This window comes from Hypomesus transpacificus, chromosome 25 (assembly GCF_021917145.1).
Source record: "Hypomesus transpacificus isolate Combined female chromosome 25, fHypTra1, whole genome shotgun sequence".
Classification (NCBI taxonomy): Eukaryota; Metazoa; Chordata; class Actinopteri; order Osmeriformes; family Osmeridae; genus Hypomesus; species Hypomesus transpacificus.
Window position 1 is genome coordinate 2,110,831 of NC_061084.1, and position 22,685 is coordinate 2,133,515.

At 46.3% G+C, this 22,685-nt stretch overlaps 1 protein-coding gene across 1 annotated transcript in view; it reads right to left on the bottom strand.

Moving 5' to 3' along the window:
* Positions 1 to 7,928: 7,928 nt before the first annotated feature.
* Positions 7,929 to 22,685, bottom strand: part of LOC124486914 (neurexin-2-like) — a 210,543-nt gene continuing 195,786 nt past the window's right edge. Inside the window, exons 8-12 of the mRNA XM_047048794.1 lie at positions 15,918 to 16,365; positions 14,389 to 14,772; positions 11,965 to 12,168; positions 8,502 to 8,528; positions 7,929 to 7,936 (exon numbers count right to left, since the gene is read on the bottom strand). Of these exons, the coding sequence (XP_046904750.1) occupies positions 7,929 to 7,936; positions 8,502 to 8,528; positions 11,965 to 12,168; positions 14,389 to 14,772; positions 15,918 to 16,365 (1,071 nt within the window). The remainder of the gene's footprint in view (positions 7,937 to 8,501; positions 8,529 to 11,964; positions 12,169 to 14,388; positions 14,773 to 15,917; positions 16,366 to 22,685) is intronic.

The following is a 22,685-nucleotide window of genomic DNA, read 5'->3' on the forward strand; positions in this document are numbered from 1 at the left end:
TGTGTTTAGACTGAGGTAAAATGTACAGTACACACACAAACGCACCCGCACACACGCACACGATGTTCCTCCATCCTGCGAACACGACATATCGTCCCACCAGCCCTGCTCTCAAGCTGTTTGCTCTCTGTGGGTTTTTACAAGTGCTCCACAGCTTGAAACCTCTGGCGTTCGCCACGTCTCGTTGTCCTACTCCAATAAGCACAGAACGGAAACGCACTTGATCTCCTTTGCCACTAAGGACCTTCGCCATCAAAACATGGCACCGCACTATGGGCCAACGGACCGCTTCGAGGCGCACAGAAGTCTTGAACGGATCTCATTGCCGAATCGGGTGGCCCCTAACACGGTTCCGCCCGCTCTGCTACTCCCCCGAGGGTTCCCTTGTGCCAGCCCGCTATGGAGCAGATGGGTTCTTTCGGCATGACATCACACCAGCCGACACAATAAGCATGGCATGTGAATGCGAGGGCATGAGCAGGGTAGGGAGGGGGAGGCGCCATTAACACCATATGGGCATCACAAGCACGGCTTCGAATGAAAGGGGCATGCTGCCGCTGAGCGGCAGCGGCGAGCACACACACACGTGCACGCACGCACACACACACACACAAGTGCACGCGGACACACACACACATTTAACTCACACACACAATTAACACACAAGCACAGACAAACACCATGTCGCTACCCTCTGTCTTCCAGCCAGTGATTATGCCCAGTGTTGTCATAGGTTAATGGCTGTTTGCTCCACACAACCTTCACAGTTGATTACTCTGTCCCAGCCTGGGCAGTGGGTCCAGCAGCCACAGTCTGGCATCAGCAGCCACACTGGCCCCAAAGAGTCCTCTGAGCCTACTGTACACTGTGATCTGCTAACCAGGACCAGCACACACAACCCTCGGAGCTGACGGCTTAGCATCGTGGAGCGAACGACGACTGAACTTGAGTTGATGGTGGGGAGGGGAGGGGACAGGAAGGGGCATGAGGATGAGGAGGGGGATGAGGAGGGGGATGAGGAGGGAAGGGGGGCACACGTGGTTGGTGGATGAAAGGATGTTGCCTATGTCTGACAATCACTTTATCAAGGGTGAAAAGCTACAATATAACAATTGTTGTTTCTAAAATATGTTTAAGCGTTAGCGGTATTGGTTATTCCAAACGTGAGAAGACTTAGAAACATTTGTAAGAAGACACAGTATGGCGGAGGGATGTAAGGGGTAAGAGGATGTTGTAAAGGGGTAGCTGAAGGTTGTGTTTCCAAAACCAAGTCAACATCCATTTACCCCTGGAAGGCCCAACCTCCCCATACCGAGTTTCACTTGTAATAACTTGTGGTTGCTAAACTGTACTGTGTGTTAGTGTAACTAAATAGCAGTTCTTATGTAACTACGATGTTGTTAATATACATATTTATATGTAGTCATATGATAGTTAATGCAATGATAGTAAAACAAATTGTTAATTTTAAATCAAATCTGAGCAGGCATTTTGCCATTTTGCCTCTGCATTCTATCGAATTACAGTTCTAAGTGCCTAAACATTTTCCTCATATTAAAACACATTTCACTGAAAAAGTTAAGTGTGGCCACCACATTTGTTCCAAGCCGCAAACCCTTTAGTCACAAAGACATTTCCCAACCCAGGACTCCAAACCAGCAGACTGTAGGCATTTCTTATGTATGGGGCTCAAATTGAATTCATGATGGAGGCTATGCAAATAATACCTTATTTAAAGACCCGAGGGTCCATTTTCATGATTCATGACCACTAACAGTGTTAACCTCTCCTCATTGACTTTCAAATTGTGGAGTGTCTTGGTTAAAAAATGAATCCTGTGCAATTTAAATTGGAAACCCTTTTTGGCAAAAGCTCAAGGGGATTGCACACAGCAAGCATGTGTGTATGTGTGTATGTGTGTGTAACAGTTAGTGTGAGTGGGTGTGTGTCCACGAGAGACCACGCAAATCGTCCTTCACCGCTTCTCGAAATAAAAAGGCCTGTGTGGTATTTTACTCTTGTTTTGTCATGTGTATAACAATGTTAGGAAGCGAATGTCTTTGTGGAATTGCTCGTATCTCTACCTCAATAACCATTGAGACAAGCAGTGTTTTTTGCCATGGAGGGCAGTTACGTAAGCCGATGAAAGCAGCTCCTACAGCAGGAGAGGAGCGTCTTGCTCGACTTCTCAGATCAGGTTAGAGCGGCGCTTGACACTGATCGCAGGCGTCTCTTTATCACAGATCAAGTTCCCTATCTGGAGCCCCCGCTATCTGGAGAGCGACATCTATCTCCATAGATCTAATGACGAAGACGTGCGCACGCGTGTCTGAGTATGTCTGGATGCGCGTTTGTTTGTGTTGCGTGTATGAGCCTGTGTTTGTGTGTGTGCACCGCTTTCTCGATGACTGCTCATCGGAACCACGACCACTAAGACCGTCGATGCGACCAGAGCTCCGATTGAGGACGATAAACCAGATGGAAACAACCGGATCAACACTCTGTCGCTCTCTCAAACACACACACACTCTCGCACACACACACACGCACGCACACGCAACGGCCTGCACCCATCACTCAGCACTGAAAACAGAGGGTCTCTGGCGAAGAGAGAGTATCGGGGCTGGCAGCCAGCCGAGGACACATCCTGCCACTACAGCGAAACAAGCCTCGCGGCTCCGTCCAAAACACTGGCTGATTTACCGCAGCGGAGGGAGAGGGCCACGGAGGGAGGGGAGCGCGGGCGGAGGGGAGGAGGGAGGGTGGGGACCACACAGAGAATGACCCCCCCAGCCATGATTATCCACGGCAGGCACTCTGCCCTCTGTGCCAATTACAGAGATAAGGGTGCGTGTGCGCGCGCGTGCACGTATGTGGCTGTTATACGGTGCACGATTAGAGAAGTGCAGTTGAAATCTCCGAGCAATGCAGATGGCCATGACTGCAGTGAAAATGAACGGGGCTGGTATTGAGTGGAAGAGATATTGATTTCAATTGTAATGAGATGAGAATGAATCTTGCATCGTCTTCTCCCCATCCTATTTCTCTCTCGCTCTGTCTCTCTCACTCTCTCGCCTCTCTCTCTCCCCCCTCTCTTTCTCTCTCTCTCTCTCTCTCTCTCTCTTTCTCTCTCTCTCTCTATCTCTCTCTCTCTCTCTCTCTCTCTCTCGCTCGCTCCTTCTCCTCTCCCTAACATATCTTACCATACCATTATATCTCCCTTCATTTCTACCATCATTCTCCATCATTTTATTCTTTCTCTCGTCTCCTTCTTTCCAGGACTCAAGTCCAGGTGGATTTAGCTGCTTGGGACCACATTTCCCAGCATGCCGCAGTGGCGGCAGCAGCAATGCGCCCTGGGAAAGCCATCATTCCAGAAAGGCAGTATGAACACAGACAGCATCAATGTGCTGCAGCCGTCCTCGTTACAGCTCCTATAATGAGAGCAGAGCTACCCCGTCGTTCTTTAGCAGGCCATTGACTTCAAGCGGTTGTGATCTTACTGTGCAGGGAGAGTTTAACCCTCGTTCCCCGCCTTTCCAATAAAGTATCCACTTTTTTGCCCCTGAAGAGTACTTTTTCCCTCTACACCTCTCCGCTCGACCATAAGAACGTAGCTAGGTTTGAGTGGTCTTAGGCTGGGACACCGATCCCATGCTATTAAAACTGTTTCTACAACCTTTTTACTGACGTTCTTGCTACAACTTTGTGTTAGAGAAATTGAGCCGTTTTTCCTTTTGTTTTTTGGTTTTAGTCAGAGGGTCCTCTCACTGGGGTAGGCAAAAATCCTTCATGTGTTCCACTGTAGGTGGATTCGATTGATTTTAGAGGATCAGGGAGTGAAGGGGAGAGCGTTGTTCAAGGTAAATCTATAAAGATTGGGACTTAAGGTTTGACAAGGAAACAGGTCTTCCCTGTCCTAACAGGACTAGTAGATATGGTTCTGGATGTTTCAGTTGAATTGAAAAGTCAAACAAGAAATCTGTAAAAAAGAAATACAAAAAAGAGAGAGAGAGAGACAGAGAGAGAGAGAAAAGAAGAGGTAGGGAAAATAATGTCGATAGGCATCATGCCACCAACCTTAAATCTCCCTCTCCCTCTCTCACTTAGTTATGCTGCCTCTCTATTTCTACCTCTGCCCTTCCTCTCCTGCCCCCTCTGCTCCATGCGTCTGTTGCCGTTTGTCTGCGTCTGTCTCCATCCTTCTGACTGCATCTCTCGCTCTCTCCCTCTCTGCTAATGTTTGTTCGTCGGGCGTATGGTAGCAGAGCACTGTGAAGAAATGCATTTGACAGAGTCACAGCGGTTGGATATTTTCAAACCAGAGGGAACAGAGAGAGGAGAGTACACTCCTGTGACGTTCCGTGTGTGCCTCTCTGACTTGGGAAGGTCAGCGGCTTCAGGTATGAGACCGTTTGGGGACTGACACCTTTCAAAACTGACCTTTGACTGACTCCCACGGCTGTGACCTTTGCCTCTGTGCACAGTCGTTGCACCTTTTTTTTCTTTTCTTACTTTGGCATTTGGACACGATGTGCGATGGCAAACGAACACACGTGTTTCTTAGATCTAGGATTTACTAAAAGATACAAGTAAATTAGAAGTCCCTCACATACTGCCCCGGCAAGAACTGTAAAAAGTTAATTATTTTGTTATATGACTTACTGACTTAAATATTAATCTATATCAAGTATTGCACAGTCAGTCAGTGAAGAAGTTATTTGCAGCCGGTTGCAAGTCTTGAAGTGGCCCTGCTTAGGCTAACTAAATTACATGCTCAGATAAGATAAGGATCTTCCTGTTTACCTAAGCCTGGTCCTTGTCTATACAGTTTATTTGGGGGTGGCCTCTCTCTGCACACAAGGAATGCTAACACAGCATCATTTTATACAGAATAAAAGGTTAAATTCTCAACACCTCTCCGACACCTATTAATTTATTTGTTACATGCTTTCTTTCTTTCCTTATTGTACTGCTAATTTGCATTAGATTCCCTCATTTGAAGAGCATTTAAACTAGCTTTTTGAGAGGTTTTGTTTAAGTAAATGTGCTGTCATAACAAAATAATGAACTTATTAATTAACTTTTATCTAATCTTAAAATGGCACTAACCTTTGCCCAAACCCTAACTTATATTATTAACAGCTTTATAATCTTATTAACAGATAGTATTGACAATAAACATCTTAAAAGGGCTTTTTACCTATTAACCAAGGCATATGACAATCACCTGGATATAAAGTGTTTCCAAAAAACACGAGAGCAGTTCAGTAACTGAGGTGATATCTGATGCCCTGCGTCCTTAGAGGCTAAGCACAAAATAGCTGCTGCACAACACCCAGGTAAGTGCGTATGTTATACTGTTCATACTGTTAAAGGCTGTGAGAAACACAATCAAATCCAGAACATTGTCAGTGGTGGACGTATAAATAGTGTTTCAGAAAATTACAACCAAGTATTTGAGATGGAGATTAGAATTTATTATAACTGAAGAAGAGTGAAGTTTGCATGGCCAGTTGACTACTAATTATTGTCATAGTCATGTAAAATTGCAACATGTCCGCCTGCCAGCTCAATTGTTTTTTACGATCCACCCCATACTCCTTCTTTAGCAACTGATAAAACGCATGTGTCAGGACACACAACTACACACACACACAGACATTCACACACACACACCCACACACACCCACACAGACATTCACACACACAGACGCAACCAAAATCACACGCACACTGGCACACGAACGCACACTCACACACAGACACATGTAAACACACACTTAGTGTATCTCCCAGTGTTAGCCAAGTTCATTTCATTGCAGCAGTGGTTAGGAAAATGCTCTGATTATATATTCCTTTGAAGTTTATATAGGCTTCAAAGGATTACTTTATTGGGTCATTTCTGTTTAACATTTTAAGAGGCATTTGGTTCTTTTCACATTAAAACATGCAGATAGAGGGAAGAAAAAGTGGTAAAATTAAATGATGCTATATAGAGGAGTGATATTTGCGAACATGTTTTTCCAAATCTTCAGACTATGTTGTTGTAATGTGATCACGTATGTCTGACGGACAGCAGCTAACCAGCCATGTCTGTCCATAGCATTAAAGTACTTTTAGTATAATAATCAACGAGAAAACTGGTCCTGGGTTTTTTTTATTGGTGGACTAGCGAGCTTATTGTCAAGGTTTATGTTCAAAATAAACATTGATTGCATTGTTAGATGTTAATGTGACTTCTAATCAAATAGAAACATTTACAGGAGTACATCCGGGGTGGGGGCGAAAATCAAAGGTATTGTACGAGTCACAAACCTCTCTTAAGGCAGATTGTGTTGAGTTTAGACCAGAGTTTTGAAGATGAAGTGAACATTGAATTAAGTGTTTCACCTCCAGTGAAGCGTTAAATTGCCTTAAACAGAGAATTTAATTTCACCCGAACATTTCAAATTGTTCCAACCGCAAATGTCAGTGACTGCTCGCATTTCAAACAAACTTCTCCAGTGCTACAGGGGAGGTATCCCTTTGCCTGAAACGTCACCGACATCTGGTATTTACCTTGTGTTTCAAAAAAGGAACTGATGTTTGGACTACATGCAACATTATTGTCTCCTGTAGTTAAGGACAAAGCAAATTCATATGAATGAATCACTCACTAATGTGTAGGTGGGGGATATACACTTACAAATTCACCCTAATAGACTGGATATAACAACATTACAAAACTGAAATGGCTTGGGTGATGGAGCCCGTCAGGACACCATGCGCATGTTTGTGTGTGGAAAAGCGTTCGGGCGAATGTGTGTGTCTCCGTTTGTGTGCGCGTTTCTTTAAGCGATCACAGGTGCAGGGGGGCCAAAGGGTGTGACATCAGCAGAAGGAAGCATCAGGAAGCATCGGGAAGCCACACGCACGCCACACGTCAGCACACATCTCATCTCGCCCACCGGTACAGCAGTAGGCCTACCGAGCGAGGGCGCTTCAAAGGTCACGACCGCGTGTCTGTTTCATACAACAGCTCACAGTCCAGACCCCATCTGACAGGAACGACAGTCTTTGTCTGCCGCGCATCCCATCAAATCCCACAACGGCGTTCCCAGCTAAGTGTTAGCAGCCATTGACCAACTTGACGACACGGATCTCACCAAATTTCATCAAAAAGTAGTCAACCTCGAATGGGCAACTCCCGTGCACGGTACACAACATGATAAGCCCGGAGGCTTGTATGGATGGTTCTCTGGCAGTATTTCAAATTGTGAACGTGCAACAAGGAAATAGCATAGAATATATCTTCCATTGTGTATAAACTTTACATTATAGAAGTTTCGCTCAACTGCTACATTGCTTTTTATCCATCCACAATGCATGATACGGAAAGGTAATGCAACAGAATCAGGACGCTGACTTGACTGCATTCTAAAAGCTCTGTGTGCCCTCTGGTGGTGTAATCATTTCTTCTTCTTCTCTTTCCACAATGGTTCTATAGTGACACCCTGTGTTTGAATGGTTGCACTGCCCAGGTATTTGTATGTGTCACACCAGTGGAACGACACAATAGCCCTCCAGGTCTTACCTTGGCATTCTCTTTACTGCGCAACAAAGTGTCAAAACAAATTATATTTTCACAAGTCCTTTGTATGGCACACCAGGTACATCATTCAAATAGGTCGATCATGCATCCGCATATACACTCACAGATACACACATATACACAATCAGGATTGCAAACTCCAACAAAACACATTCGCGCGCACGCACACACACACACAGCAGGTTTCTCCTTTTAGGCTGCACTTACCTTTGACACTATCATCACTTGAGATACATAACAGTTTGAAGTGATTCGGTCACATGTGCTGACTGACTGAAGTTTTTCTAGAACTCTCTCATCTCAACAGGTGCTGTGCCCTAGTTTGGGAAAGCAATTAACTGTCTAGACAACAATGTCCCACATAAAATAACACACATAACACCTGCACCTGTGGGCTCTGTCAACTATGGAAAAAAAGGATTTCCTAAACAGTCATATAAGCATCCTGAAACAAGGTGAATATACCTATCATTTGGAAGGTGAAGATAGAAAAAAACAAAAAAGGAAATTAGAAATGGAAAGTTACTGAAAACTAAGAAACAGCCGACAATAGTGAAATGAGGAGCAAAAAGGTACATGGAAAAAATCCAATTCTATAATCACATAATTTTAACAGGGAGGGAAAACATTTACTTTCAAAATCATAGGGGGGTGAAAAACACATTTTTCAACTTAACAGACGGTAATATCACACAGGAATAATTATTTAACTGAAAAGAACTCAAATGATATATATTGAGGCTTGCAAATGGATGGCGAAAAGAACAGGAAGACAGAAAGACATAGCTGTCACGTCTATGACATGAGGGGAGAGGGAGAGCAGGAAGCGAAGTGGAGAAGGTACATATCACAGTCATGTCGAGACACTCAAAAACAGGTAATTGTAAAAATGCATAGAACCACTTACTGAGGTTACAGTCTATCCTGATACAATCTGGCAGGGGAGAGAGCGAGATGGTGAGATCAAATCAAAAGAGAGAGAGATAGAGAAAGGAAGAGAAGAGAGAGAGAGACATTTTACATCCTTCAAGGTAAATTCTGCAGACAACCAAGCAATTCTCTGGGGGCCACTATCTGGGGACAAGCAACGAGTCAGTATCACCCTTTTCCTTTTTCCCAGACCTCCGTCTCATCCCTCCATACATCCCTCGATCCCCAAACCCACCCACGCCACCCCAAAAACACTACAGAAGGCAAGCTACATTCATTCAATCTTTAGAAAAAAAAAGCCACAAGTAAAAACACAATACATATTGACTGTAAACTACTGTTCTGTACGTCAAGGCAGAGTAATAACTGCCACAAACACTGAGCTAAAAAATAGTTAAGATGGTAAAGGAAATTGATTAGACACGTCTTTTTTTCACACGAGACAGCTTACGTCCACAATGCACTATGGAAAAAGAGAACAAAGCATTCAGAATATGGAACAAACTCCACTATTGTATATTACGGGACTGCTTTCAATATGGCAATTCAGGATTAGAACAAACCAATAAATCCTATTGCTTCCCAGCTCAACATTGGGGTGACAAATCCAAGATAATAGCATACAGTAGGGAAAACGTACGTTATTCAGTGCTTTCATAATCCCTTTTCGCTACAGCGCAAGACACGGTAGCGTTTCAAACTGAAGGAGTAAATTGTGTGAAAAATACTCCCAGTAATGGCTTCTTGGGTAAGGAATACTAAGTATAATTTATCATGAATTGGAAACAGCTTGCCTTGTGTAATTCTTTGGGGGGTGAAAACCAAATGCAGCAACGGTAGGAAAAGGGTGATCTGCACACATCAGCCACTATCTGCCATTTGCACACATGGGCACCTGGACGAGAACACCACTTTACACCAACATTCACCTTTTTCATTGAGATAGTTTCACTTCTTTAGTCCTTTAAATGAGATTATTGGGCCTCCTCTGCCACCTAGTGGTTGAGTGCTTCATGTGCAGGTGGCCGTGGCCTTGGTGTGGTCTCGAGCTGTCAACCGCTACAGAATAGTGGACGCAAACAGCCAGGGACCGGACTCACTGATGCGGTCGGGGGGACCAAGAGGGGAGCGTGTTCTCCTTCCTCTACCCTTCTCTCTGTATCGCTCGTTTGCGTGCCTCCCCTTTGTGGATGGAAAAGCATCAACGTTGCAGGCGTGTTTAGACAGTGCCCTCGCTGTAGGTTCACACACGCCTGATGCTTTTGAATCCACATGGAAGGATGAATAAGCGTGCGCTTTGAAAAGGGGTAGAGAATGCGAACATAGGTGTGCGTGTGTGTGTGTGTGCGTGTGCGTGTGTGTGTGTGTGTGTGTGTGCGTGTGTGTGTGTGTGTGTTTGAGCCAAGAAATGATGTTGAATGTTTGTTTTTCCATTTCGGAAGTGTGAAGCTTGAATACATCAGTCCGATTTAGTCAAGTTTATGTGTGATTAAAAATGCATTGAGAACGGTGCTTTCTTGCGTTTTGTGTGCAATACATCAACAAACAAGGTCCCATCACAGTAGCAATGCGAGTAGGCACATTTGAGTCATGCTTACAGTATCATGTTGTGTCAAACTCATTTGAGCTGATGCTTTCATCCAAAGCGACATACAATACAGGGATCATCGAAACCTGTAAGCTCTTGCTTTGCAGGCAAGCGCTCTATCCACTGTGCTATGTCAGTGTGTGTGTTTGAACGTGTCTGAGTCAGACAGACATCGTCGTAATCTGCCGAATTAGCCCGTATTGATCAGATGATTAACATAACTGATCACTTATTGCTGCTAATTGTGTCGGTCAATGCGCTTTCACGTTGATGTAAGACTTGAGTTTAATTAATCCTAGGGATTAGGGATGCGCAGATATTAAAGATACCCCGCTGATTCTAATGTCTTTCATTAATTGCCTTGCCAACTTTATGGATAAAACTCTGATCGTTGGGACTGCTCCTATGGGCATCATTTGATTTTGAGTCATTTGGAAGGAAGCTACGTGGGAGTGAAAGAAGGAAGAGGGTGTTAGGGTAAACGGATATCTGACTTGCTTGAGAGAATTTGAAACTATGGATTCGAATTCAGCCCCATTAACGAGGATAAATGATGGGTTTGGACCTCGGTTTGTTTGGAGGCTTCGGTGTGCATGGTGTGTGTGCGTCCTGCCGCTTCTCAGATTCCTGGAGGCCGTGCGTGTGTGTGTGAGTGCGTGTGTGTTTGTGTGTGTGTGGGAGTGTGTGTGAGTGTGGTGTGTGTGTTGCTAAGGGACAAGGCTGGCAGTGAGCCGGTCTCTCTGACTGTCTGATCCGAGGGCCGCAGATATAGAGGCCATTGAAGGGATGAAAAGTTCCATCTTCTGAGCCTTGGCCAGGTGAGAGAGGAATGAGAATGAGATAGAATAAGAGGTGAATACAGACACAGAGAGAGAGAGAGAGAGAGAGAGAGAGATAAAGAGAATGAGAGATGAAGACAGAGAGAGTGAGAGAGCAAGAGAGAGCACAATACTGGTAGAGAGAGAGAGATTGAGAGAGAGAGAGAGAGAGAGAGACAGAGAGAGAGACAGAGACAGAAAGAGAGAGAGATGTGACACAGGGACAGCAAAAGATTGACAGACAGAGAAAAAGAGATGAGAAGATGAAGAATCGTATGCTCAGAGGAAACGTCCTCTGTCCCACCACGTCACACACTCCTGTACTCCACCCAAACTCTGGTAGTATTCAAGTCACACACCTGTCTGCTAGGAGTCCCTACTCCAATCTACACTTCCTAATGACCTAATATTATTTTGTAATTAGTCAGGCTTGACATTGATAAAATGTTTATAATAGGTAGCTTAGCAAGAACTGTTAAACATATTTGTCTTGTCATGAGATTCTGAAGAACATGTCAGTGTATATTCTTTCATTGTGCCAGTGCATCCATGTTAACAGATATCCTTTCACATTTGTACAAACTTGACTTTACTAACTGTTCCTAACTCGACACAGCCACTAAACGATGACGCCCTCTAATGTGAGTTCTGGAGTTAGCAATCCTTAATGCTTCTCTGGCACCCCCTCCTGGCAGACAGGGTGAACAACCAAAGTTAATTACCAGGTTGGACCGTTGACATCCCCTGGGTAAACAAGCCCAGACTGGGGAGCAGGCCTACATGGAGTACAGGAGTAGCAGCTCTACTTAGTGGCCACCAGACAGGATAGCAGACGGAGACATGAGAGAGTCAGGATGGGTTGAGGGGTGAGGGGTGAGGGTCATGCTCATCGATCATGAGCATAGGGCAGGGGGGGGAGGAGGGTCACAGGAAAACCACAAAAAGGGGCGTTCGGTGCGAAGGGCCTCCGCAAGGGTGCGGAACGGGGGGACGGGAGGAAGGAGGGGAGTGGGGGGAGGGGTGGGGGGTCGTACCTAGGTTGACGGTCAGCTTGACCTTCCCGCCGTCCAGCTCCAGGCGGAGGGTGTCGGCGGACTCCTTGGAGGTGGTGGCGGCCAGGAGGCCGTAGGCCCGCTGGGACATGAAGCGCAGGGCCACGTCCTCGGCCTCCGTGTGCACGGTGCCCGGCATGATGATCTTGAGGTACATGCTGCCGTCGTAGCTCAGCACGGTCGCCTCTGTTTCGGGGGGGAGAGGAAGGGGAGGGAGGGGGGCACAGACACGCGCACACGTGTTGCCGCACGGCCGTAGACACGTGCATCAACGCACACGTACACATAAAGACGCACATACAAAGACACACACACAGACAGACACAGACGTGCATCGATGAGTTAGAACTGAGAGGTACAGTGAGACAGACACACAGAGATCTGATACAGTAGAATGACAGTCTCATGACAGTCTCATCAGCGAAACCAACGCTCTCGCACACGATTGATTTCTAAACAGGAATGAACTACCGCAGGAAACAAACATCGACATTATTTTGGTTGCGTGGTAAGATGTCACCAGTTGCCATGGGGACTCCTCTCATCCGGACACTACCCTTAATATTTTGGTTATACAACTGGTTTTGAGCCATGGTTTCCACCCTTGTGTGCGTTTGCGTGTCTGTATGTGTGTGGGTTATACAGACACAAATCCAAGGTTGTCCTCAATCATGTGACGTGACGAAAATAATGATAAGATTCAGGATGAGGAATGAGATTCAGCGAATCTAACTACCATGGAATATTCCATGATCAAATGTGCACTATAATTACTTTGGCTTAACGTCGTTCACATATAAGCGAAATGTCCAGTGACAGTAATGACCGTCTTCATGGCTGAATGAAACAACACCATGCATCTGAGAATGTGACGTCATAAGGAATAGTCCTGCAATCATATACAACCACGCTAGGTGGCAGTGGAGGACTGCAGAGATGAAGACTGTTTGTTATCCAGATGTCTCGTGATGGGGCTGTTCGCAAAAACAAACCCCTTGCAAAATCCACGTTTCTATGGATTTCTACAATGGTTCTCGCAATCTATTGTGTTCTCAGTCTCTCTCGATCTGTCTTTATAATGTCTCTGTCCTCCCCTCTGAACACCCTGCACTACCCTTCTTTCTTTCACAAACTATGTTTGTAATGTGTCTCGTCTCCCTCTCTCTCAACAGCCCCTGTCCCCCCCCCTCTCTCCTATCACTATCTCTCCTTCTCTGTCTCTCATTATTACATGTTTATAAGGCATCTCTATGGCTCTTCCCCCTCTAAACACACCCACTCCAAAAAAATCCTAAATCTCCTCATGCCTGTCTTTATAACAAACTTTTCAGTCCTCTTCCCTTACTTGAATGTCTCCAACCATTGTCACCCACACACCCCTACTTTCCATTCATGTTTTGTCTTTCACATCCCCCTCTCTTCTCCTCCCACTCCTCCTTACCCTTCTGTTTCTCCTGTGGCCTCATGGCTCACACCTCACCTCTCACCTCCTCCCTCCTTTTTGATCTCCCTCCTCTACTTCTCATAGCTGTTTCTCTCCTCACTGCATGTGCCATCTCCTCTCCCCGTCCTCTTCCTGTCTGTCTGTCTGTCTGTCTTTCTCTCTCTCTCTCTCTCTCTCTCTCTCTCTCTCTCTCTCTCTCTCTCTCTCTCTCTCTCTCTCTCTCTCTCTCTCTCTCTCTCTCTCTCTCTTCTAACTTTTGTGCTCTCTCTCTAGCCCAACACTCTCCCCCTCCGCAGTCTCTCCCCCCTCCCCTCCTCCAGCTCAAAAGGAAGTGTGTCATCGCTTCCTCCTGGCGGTGTCACATCACCAGCGGGCCCCTCCGGTCTCATTAGGGGGACCAGACATGAGGGAGCTAGCGAGCTAGCAGCTATGTGGCATCGCCTGGAATCGCAAGGCAGAAAAACGGGCAGGGCCACCTGGAGAAGTGGGTGAGCGCCCCAGATGGTGCAAGTAAGCCTCGGCGCTCGGCCGGAATGTGATGCCAGAAAGTCGTGCAGCAGTTCACTCGGTGTGTGTCTGTGTGTAGTTAACCCCTGCCAAGACAAGCCTAAATGCCACCCAGCTCTGGGCTCGAAGACAGATGGCTCAACGAGAGAAGCGAACGCTCTCTCTTTTTGACAGCAGCGGCGTAGAAGTTTAAGAGAGCACGGCGCGTGTCGCGATGACACATTTTTTAAAAACAAAGTTTTTATTTATGGTCTGCCTTTGTAGAGCTTTTGACCATCTTGTAGCAACAAGTGTGAAATGTACCTTTATTCAAAGGGGCCGACACACAACGTTGTTAGGCTAATTCGTTGCGGCTGCGTCGAGATCCGAGGGGAATTCCTTGTCCGCCGCTCGGAGCTCAACGTGACTTTCAGCCTCTCCACCCACGAAAAGGCTGCGACCGAACGAGTGCTCACCTATTTCACAGTTGCTCCCCAGGTAGCCCGTGCCGGTGCAGTCGCAGATGTATCTGTTCCAGCCCTCCTTGCACAGGCCTCCGTTCCCGCAGGGGGCGCCGCTGCACCTCTTCTGGGGCTCCCGCGTGCAGAAGCTGCTCACGCCTGGGGAGCTCTGGATCTCGGCCAGGCGCCGCACGTCGCGGCTCTTGCCGTCGATGAAGAGGTCGCGCACGCAGCCCACGTAGCCGTAGTTGAGCAGGGCGGTCCACACCTCCGGGGAGAGCACCAGGTCGCCGCGCGCCTCCGGGAGCCCCCCCAGGAACATGTCGCTGTCCAGGTCCAGGATCTCGCTGCCCTCGTTGGAGTTGAAGGGGATGCTGCGGCTGTTCACCGAGATGGAGCCTGGGTTGGGGGGGGGGAGGAGGGAAGGGAGGCGGAGGAGGGGGAGGAAGGTGAGGGGTAAGGGGTGGGGGGGGAGAGGAGGCGGAGGAGAGGGAGGGGAGGAAGGTGAAGGTGAGGGACGGGTTGAGGAGTAGGAGGAGGAGAAGGGGGGAGATTGGGGAGGGGGAAGCGAGGTGGGAAACGTGGCGGAGGAGAGGGAGGGGAGGGAGGGATGGGTGGGTGGGGGGAGGGAGTGGAGGGGGAGGTGGGGGAGGAGGGAATGGAAGCAGAGGAGGGGGGAGGCAGGTGGAGGGATGAGTGGAGGAGGATGGAAGGGAGGAGGAGGAGGAAGGAAGGGAGGAGAGGCAAGGTGAGAAAAGGAGAGAGATCCAGAGGGAGAGCGAGAAGGAGAGAAGATGAAAATAGTTAAAGGTGCAAACCTCAGCTTTTTGCATTGAGTTTGTGTGCATTGTGTAAGTGTGTGTGTGTGAGTGAGTGCGCACACGTGTGAGCACATCATTATTCCCCGTAAGTTTGCTAACAAGTCTACTTGATAGACCGGTTCTCAGCTGTGTTTGTGTTTCACCATAATTGAATAAGCTTCTGTGTTTGCGTGTGCGTGCGTGTAGGTGTGCTTTTGTTTGTCTGTTTGGGGGTCTATATATAATTGGCTGAAGGGTGAGAAGCAGAGCTGAATTCTGCACGAAGCGAGGGACACAAAGGCTCCTCTCCCTGCACATCCCAGTGATGTACGACGTCCTCTTAATTGTCTATTAAAAGGCAATTACTGCAGAGGCGGGACTGCGATCCCCTGCCCCACTATGGATCGCTGCTGGGGATTAGGCATGACGTATGAGAAGCTCTCCCACCTCTGTGTTACTTATCAGTCGCTGACACACACACACACACACACACACGTGCGCATGCACACAGGTACACTGCAAAACACTTACACACCTACAGTTCATAAACATCCCCCTCCCCCTGCCACACACATGCAGGTCCTCCGCAGCACACTAACACACCTACAGCGCACACACCTCAACGCCCGCCACGCGCACGCACACACACCCTGATAACCAAACAACCAGTCCACAAGTATCTACCTGAAAGCATCTGCGACAAACTTAAAGGGAACCAAGCAGCCAACGGCATAAGCCTCTCACCTTTCCTCCCCTCTCTCTGGAAGTCCACGTGGCACCAGTCCCCGTCGTTGACCTTCTTGTTGCTGGTCTTCAGCTTGATGCTCCCAGAGCCCATGTCCATCAGCAGGTACAGAAACCCGTCCAGCAGCTCCATGGCAAAGTAGTCGGTCTTCAGCTCGCGACTCGGCCGCTGCGGCAGCTGCTCTTTGGGCCCCTGGGGGCGGCCGTGGCTGAAGAGCAGCAGGCCGCTGGGCTCGGTGGTTTTGAAGTCGAAGGAGATGGAGCCCGTCTTCTTGGTGTGCCACTTGGGCAGGGCGATGTACGACTCGGGCGTCTCGAAGGTCACGGGGTCGAGGGCCGCCACGTCCTCGCAGCGGAACACCAGGTCGCCGTAGAGGCTGATCTTGGGGTCGCGCGTGATGGCCAGCCGGGAGAGCTCCAGCTTGAAGTCGTTGTTTTTGTACACCACCTGGGGGGAAGGGAGGGAGGAGGAGGGGGTCGCCCACGTTAGCAAACACGTTTTCCCCCCGTTAGGTCTGAGACATTTCGTGGGACTTTCGGGGGACTCGAGAAATGCAGACATGGACATCTGGCGGTTCTTTTCGGGGACGCTTTCCGACGCCCGTGAGACGGGCAGAAGACAAGGCACTCGACCAGATCCGACGCCCGAGGACGAATGCGACCGTTCCTGACAGTCTTTCATAAGACGTAATGCTATTGTTACAACTCAAATGGCTGCGTGTGTATACGTGTGTGTGGGCACGACCATGCGTTTCGAATGTAGTAGGTGCTAAAAGGGCTGGATCGCCGAGTTTTACGACGCGGTCTCACTCCCCCCCTTTTCTCTCCCTCTATTTCTGTCAGGTCCATAGACGATAGTGATGGCTGTCATCAAGGAAATGGCGCTAGCCTGGGAGAGGTGGCACACTGTGAAATAGCTGGAAAGTGTGAGAGCACCTCTTAGACGGAGGGTGCGAACGGAGGAGCCAAGTGGCTCCTCACATCCCAGAGCCCATCACACACACGCACAGACACAGACACGAACACACACACACACGTGTTACACGCTCGCACGTGAGCAACACACAGACATCCATGCAAGGAGGCACGCATTCACGTTCAGACGAGTGCCCTCGACGCACGTGCAGTTTCAAACCCAACACAAAGAAATTACGTTTTTTCTTTTTTTTGCTGCATTCCAATTTCTCCCTCAGCCTCCCTCAGCCTTCCTCTCTGTCGCGGCCGCGGGATGGGCTAACTGGGGTAACTCCTGAGGTGTTGCGTGCTACTGTGTGTGGACCCCACAGTCTTGTCATTAGCAAGGATTAGTGCTGCTAATTAGCCGTGCTAACTCTCCTCTGGCAACCAGTTTGAGCTACTTGGGGTGATACAGTGTGAGGGAGGGTTAGCGATAGATAGAGAGAGAGTGTGAGAGTGAGAGAAACAGACAGATGGAGAGAGAGAAAGAGAGACAGAGAGAGAGACAGAGACAGACAGGGAGACAGACAGGGAGAGAGAGAGAGAGACAGACAGAGACAGACAGGGAGACAGACAGGGAGACAGACAGGAAGAGGACGGGGAGAGGAGATGGCACATGCAGTGAGGAGAGAAACAGCTATGAGAAGTATAGGAGGGAGATCAAAAAGAAGGAAGGAGGTGAGAGGTGAGGTGTGAGCCATGAGGCCACAGGAGAAACAGAAGGGTAAGGAGGAGTGGGAGGAGAAGAGAGGGGGATGTGAAAGACAAAACATGAATGGAAAGACAGGTTGTGTGTGGGTGACAATGGTTGGAGACATTCAAGTAAGGGAAGAGGACTGAAAAGTTTGTTATAAAGACAGGCAGGAGGAGATTTAGGATCAGGGAAAGAGTGTCTGCTAAATGACTAAATGACGAAATGGAAATGGAAAGAGAAAAGAGAAATGGAGGACAAGGTAGGACAAGGAATAGAGGGAGGAACATGAACGGTGGTGGAAGAGTAGGCAGAGGAGATGTGGTTGTGCATCTCGGAAAACAGCAGTCTGAAAGGGCTAAATGCTGGCATTGTGTCACAGAGAACCCAGACAGCGTGAATCTTGGCTATAGAAAAGCGCAATAGAAACCTGTATTCAACACTGCAGTTAGACCACAACCTCATCTGACTCACTCACAACACTGCAGGAAATTGTCCAGTTCCACAGAAAAGGCATTTCAATTCATCTTTTTATTTAGCGTGGAAAGGTGCAGACTTTTTGCAAGCAGGCCCACGTATTATATATAACAGCACTGACTTTTCAACCCAGGCCAGGTTCTGCATTTTAAGCGCAAGAAAGCTTATGAAATGAATTAACCAAGTTGAAAGAGTCTTACTTCAGAGATAAGATCTGGTGGGATTTAATGGTTTACGATAATAATTTTTTTAAAGAGAGAGAAAACTATGGTTTTCTGTAGGATTAAGTTTGGCAGGCGTTCAAGCCACCGGGATGTTTGTAGATATGACATGTGTATTGGCTTATGCTTTTTAGTGTTCTGATGAGTTTGCTATCGCTGGACTGCTTTCCCTGCTGCCGGGTGACTAGATTGATTTATTTTGTCATTGAGAAACTCGCAAAGCCCCAGACATAATCACTTTTTGCTGATGCTCCGGGGTGCAAGTGTGTGCTACAGCAATGTGTGTGTGTGTGCTTAGGCAAGAGAGTTTAGTTTGTTGCTATTGTCCCCTTAAAATATTTCATAGAAACCATCCTATCATAAATATTATTTATGGGAATCTGTAAGATCTGACTGGCTAAGTTGATTTTGAGCAGTCTTACGGTGTCTCAAACAATTACACACCTACGCACACACACACACACAAACACACACAGACACATGCACACAATGTTGTCTGTCAGGATACAGAAAGTTAAGAAGATTCTATCATCATTGTAAGGTGAAGTTTTATCATTGATGCGAGACGCTGCAGAAATTGGCTCGGATGGTGGTGGGTGAGAGATGAAGGGTACAAGACGAAGGAGGAGAAAGAGAGGGAGGAGAGGGGAAAGGGAAGGGACCAGTGTGCAGAATCAGTCGAAGAAATCAATTTTTAATTTGGCTGTCAGGATGGTAAAGCTGGCATTCCAACAACACTGGCATGGACTTAATTACACAAATGCCTGGAGAATAGGAGGGAGGGAGAAAGGGAGAAAGGGAGGGTGTGAAAGAGGGGGATATCAAGGTCACAAGTAGAGAGGAGGAAAGGTGGCAGAGAGGGCACAGATGGTGAAAAGGGGGAGAAAGAGAACACGTGTGAATGACACTGGAGGGAGTGAGGATGGCGTGATCTGATTTCTCACGCAAACACTAAAGCAAACAGAGTCAAAGAAACACACACACACACATACACACACCAGTAGCACAAACACATTCCAGCACACAGAGCACATTTATGAACACAGAAGCCCACAAACATAGGCCAGCATCTCCTGTATTACCATTTCTGTATTATAAACTATAAGAATGTGTTTGTTTTGAAGTGTATATCAATTCAAAAGTCTTTGAAGGCACAGCCCCCCCCCAGGTTATCTATCTCTCTCGTTCCCCCCAGGTTATCTATCTCTCTCAATCTTTAGCTACTGTACCCACAGGTGGGTTGTTTGGGTCCAGGAAGCCTCGGGGCTCGCCCTAACAAAGCTCTTTTCTCCACAGTGGCAGCATGAAAGCTGGGCTACAGCCCATGACACCCCACTTGTTATGGTTGTTAGGGTATTGACCACAGGATGAAATACCATTTTTACAGCATAGAAACCTGGACAAGCACAGCCACACACACACCATTTCCAGCTCCCCAACAGATAAGTACCACAACAAATCTCTCTCTCTGTCTCTCTGTCTCTCTGTCTCTCTGTCTCTCTGTCTCTCTGTCTCTCTCTCTCTCTTATCCACATCCTGTGAAATATTCACTCTTCTTTCAATTATACTTGTGGAGCTAAATTACCACCAGATTGAATTTGAACGGAATATTTTAGTATATTTTAATATAACTTTAAATAATATAACCAATTCAATAATTACACTACAATATTAACGACAAACTAACACAAATCTAGAACTTCATATGTGTCTATCAATTTATATGCTTACTCTCGGTCCAGCTGAAGTGTTTTTGTCTATATACCAAACCATAATGGCTAAACTAAAGATTTAGCATGGCTCATAACATTGTATGGCTAATACAGTACAGAATGCCTAAATGTCGGGGTGACATACTATGATAACATTTTGCAGTAGGGATTCCCACTCTGACCCATAACCCATTTCCCAGGAGAGAGATGTGATCCGTAGAGAAAATGGGACAAAAGCGGATGGTTGTGAACCTGACTGTCACTTTGAAGCGATTTGAAAAATAAAACATAGGATTACGTAGCATGTCCCAAAGAGGTGGATTTGTCTTCATACTGTCTGCTGCAGTGTATATTGTGTAAACACAGCTGTTTCTACTGAGTAAAAGTTAATTGTTTGGTGTGTAGTGAATTTATCCACTGCAGCTGCCTGTGTTGTAGCGTGAAAATCCAGAACCTGATGTGTACACCCCGAAAACTAGTCCTGACACCTTTTTTTCATGTATTTATGTATTTTTTTACTACACTTGAAAGTTGGTTTTGGAGCTGAATTCAAATGTTCAACCCAAAAATATGATTAGAACTTTTTTTCAGATTTGGTTGCAATGTTACTGTCACGCCCAGGTCTGGTTTATCCCGACAGTTATAGATTCAAAACAATTCAAGGAAAATTTCATTTGAGCTATTGCCCCATTCCTGATCATCCTCCTGTTCACATTGCATTAAAAGCAATTTCACAACCCTTTTTTCTCTCCCAAAGGCAACCCCTTAATTTGTCACATTATCCGTTTGCTCTAAAAACCCATTCTTTCACTTCATTTTTCTGTTAGATTATCACTCATACAATCCCATCAGGCTTTCACTTCCACGTTTCTCACTTAAACAGCTATTGTATCCCATGGTATTTTCACATTTCCCTCTGTTTCTCTCTCCGTCTTTCTCTCTATATACAGTGCCCTCCAAAAGTATTGGAACAGTGAGGCGAATTCCTTTATTTTTGCTGTAGACTGAAAACATTTGGGCTTGACATCAAATAATGAACGTGAGACCAGAGATCAACGTTTCAGCTTTTATTTCCAGGTATTTACATCAGGATCTGATGCACAACTAAGAAAATATCACATTTTGTTTGAATCCACCCATTTGTCATGTGAGCAAAAGTATTGGAACAGATATACTTAAAACATATTTAAGTGAATAAGACTTAATATTTAGTTGCAAATCCTTTGCTTTCAATAACTGCAGCAAGTCTGTGACCCATTGACGTCACCAAACTTTTGCATTCTTCCTTTTTGATGCTTTCCCAGGCTTTCACTGCAGCCTCTTTCAGTTGTTGTTTGTTTTGTGGGGTTCCTCCCTTCAGTCTCCTCTTAAGCAGGTAAAATGCATGCTCTATAGGGTTTAAGTCTGGAGATTGACTTGGCCAGTCTAATACCTTCCATTTCTTGCCCCTGATGAACTCCTTTGTTGTTTTGGCAGTGTGTTTTGGGTCGTTATCTTGCTGCATGATGAAGGCTCTGCCAATCAGTTTGGTTGCATCTTTCCTTAAATTGGCAGACAAAATGTTTCTGTAGACTTCCGAGTTCATTTTGCTGCTGCCATCATGTGTTACATCCTCAATGAAGATTAATGAGCCCGTCCTAGAAGAAGCCATGCAAGCCCAAGCCATGACATTACCTCCACCGTGTTTCACAGATGAGCTTGTGTGTTTGGGATCATGAGCAGTTCCTTTCTTTCTCCAAACTTTAGCCTTTCCATCACTTTGGTAAAAGTTAATCTTTGTCTCATCAGTCCATAAAACTTTGTCCCAGAATTTTTGAGGTTCATCTCTGTACTTTTTGGCAAATTCCAGCCTGGCCTTCCTATTCTTCTTGCTAATGAGTGGTTTGCATCTTCTGGTGTAGCCCTTGTACTTTTGTTCATGAAGTCTTCTGCGAACAGTAGATAGTGATACCTTCACTCCTGCCATCTGGAGGTTGTTGCTGATCTCACTAACAGTTGTTTTAGGGTCTTTCTTTACAGCTCTCACAATGTTTCTGTCATCAACTGCTGATGTTTTCCTTGGTCTACCTGTTCGACGTCTGTTACTTAGTACACCAGTAGTTTTTTTCTTCTTCAGGACATTCCAAATGGTTGTACTGGCTATGGCCAATGTTTCTGCAATGGCTCTGATTGATTTTCCATCTTCTCTAAGACTCACAATTGCTTGTTTTTCACCCAAAGACAGCGCTCCGGTTTTCATGTTGTTTTCACCTCTGAATACAGTCTGCATAGACAAAACCTATCTTACCCAATCTGAACCTGAGTGTAGACATTCAGTGGTATTTATTGATTGAATAATGTATGTAATAGGACACACCTGGGCAACAAAACACACCTGTCAGTCATATGTTCCAATACTTTTGCTCACGTGACAAATGGGTGGGTTCGAACAAAAAGGTGATATTTTCTAATTTGTGCATCAGATCCTGATGTAAATACCTGGAAATAAAAGCTGAAACGTTGATCTCTGGTTTCACATTCATCGTTTGATGTCAAGCCCAAATGTTTTCAGTCTACAGCAAAAATAAAGGAATTGGCCTCACTGTTCCAATACTTTTGGAGGGCACTGTATGTCTTCCTCTTTCTGTCTCATTTTTCTCTTGCTCTCTGCCATTGTTTCACTCTCTTTCTTACTTTCTCTTTCTTTCCGTCCTCAGTTTTGAGGATATAC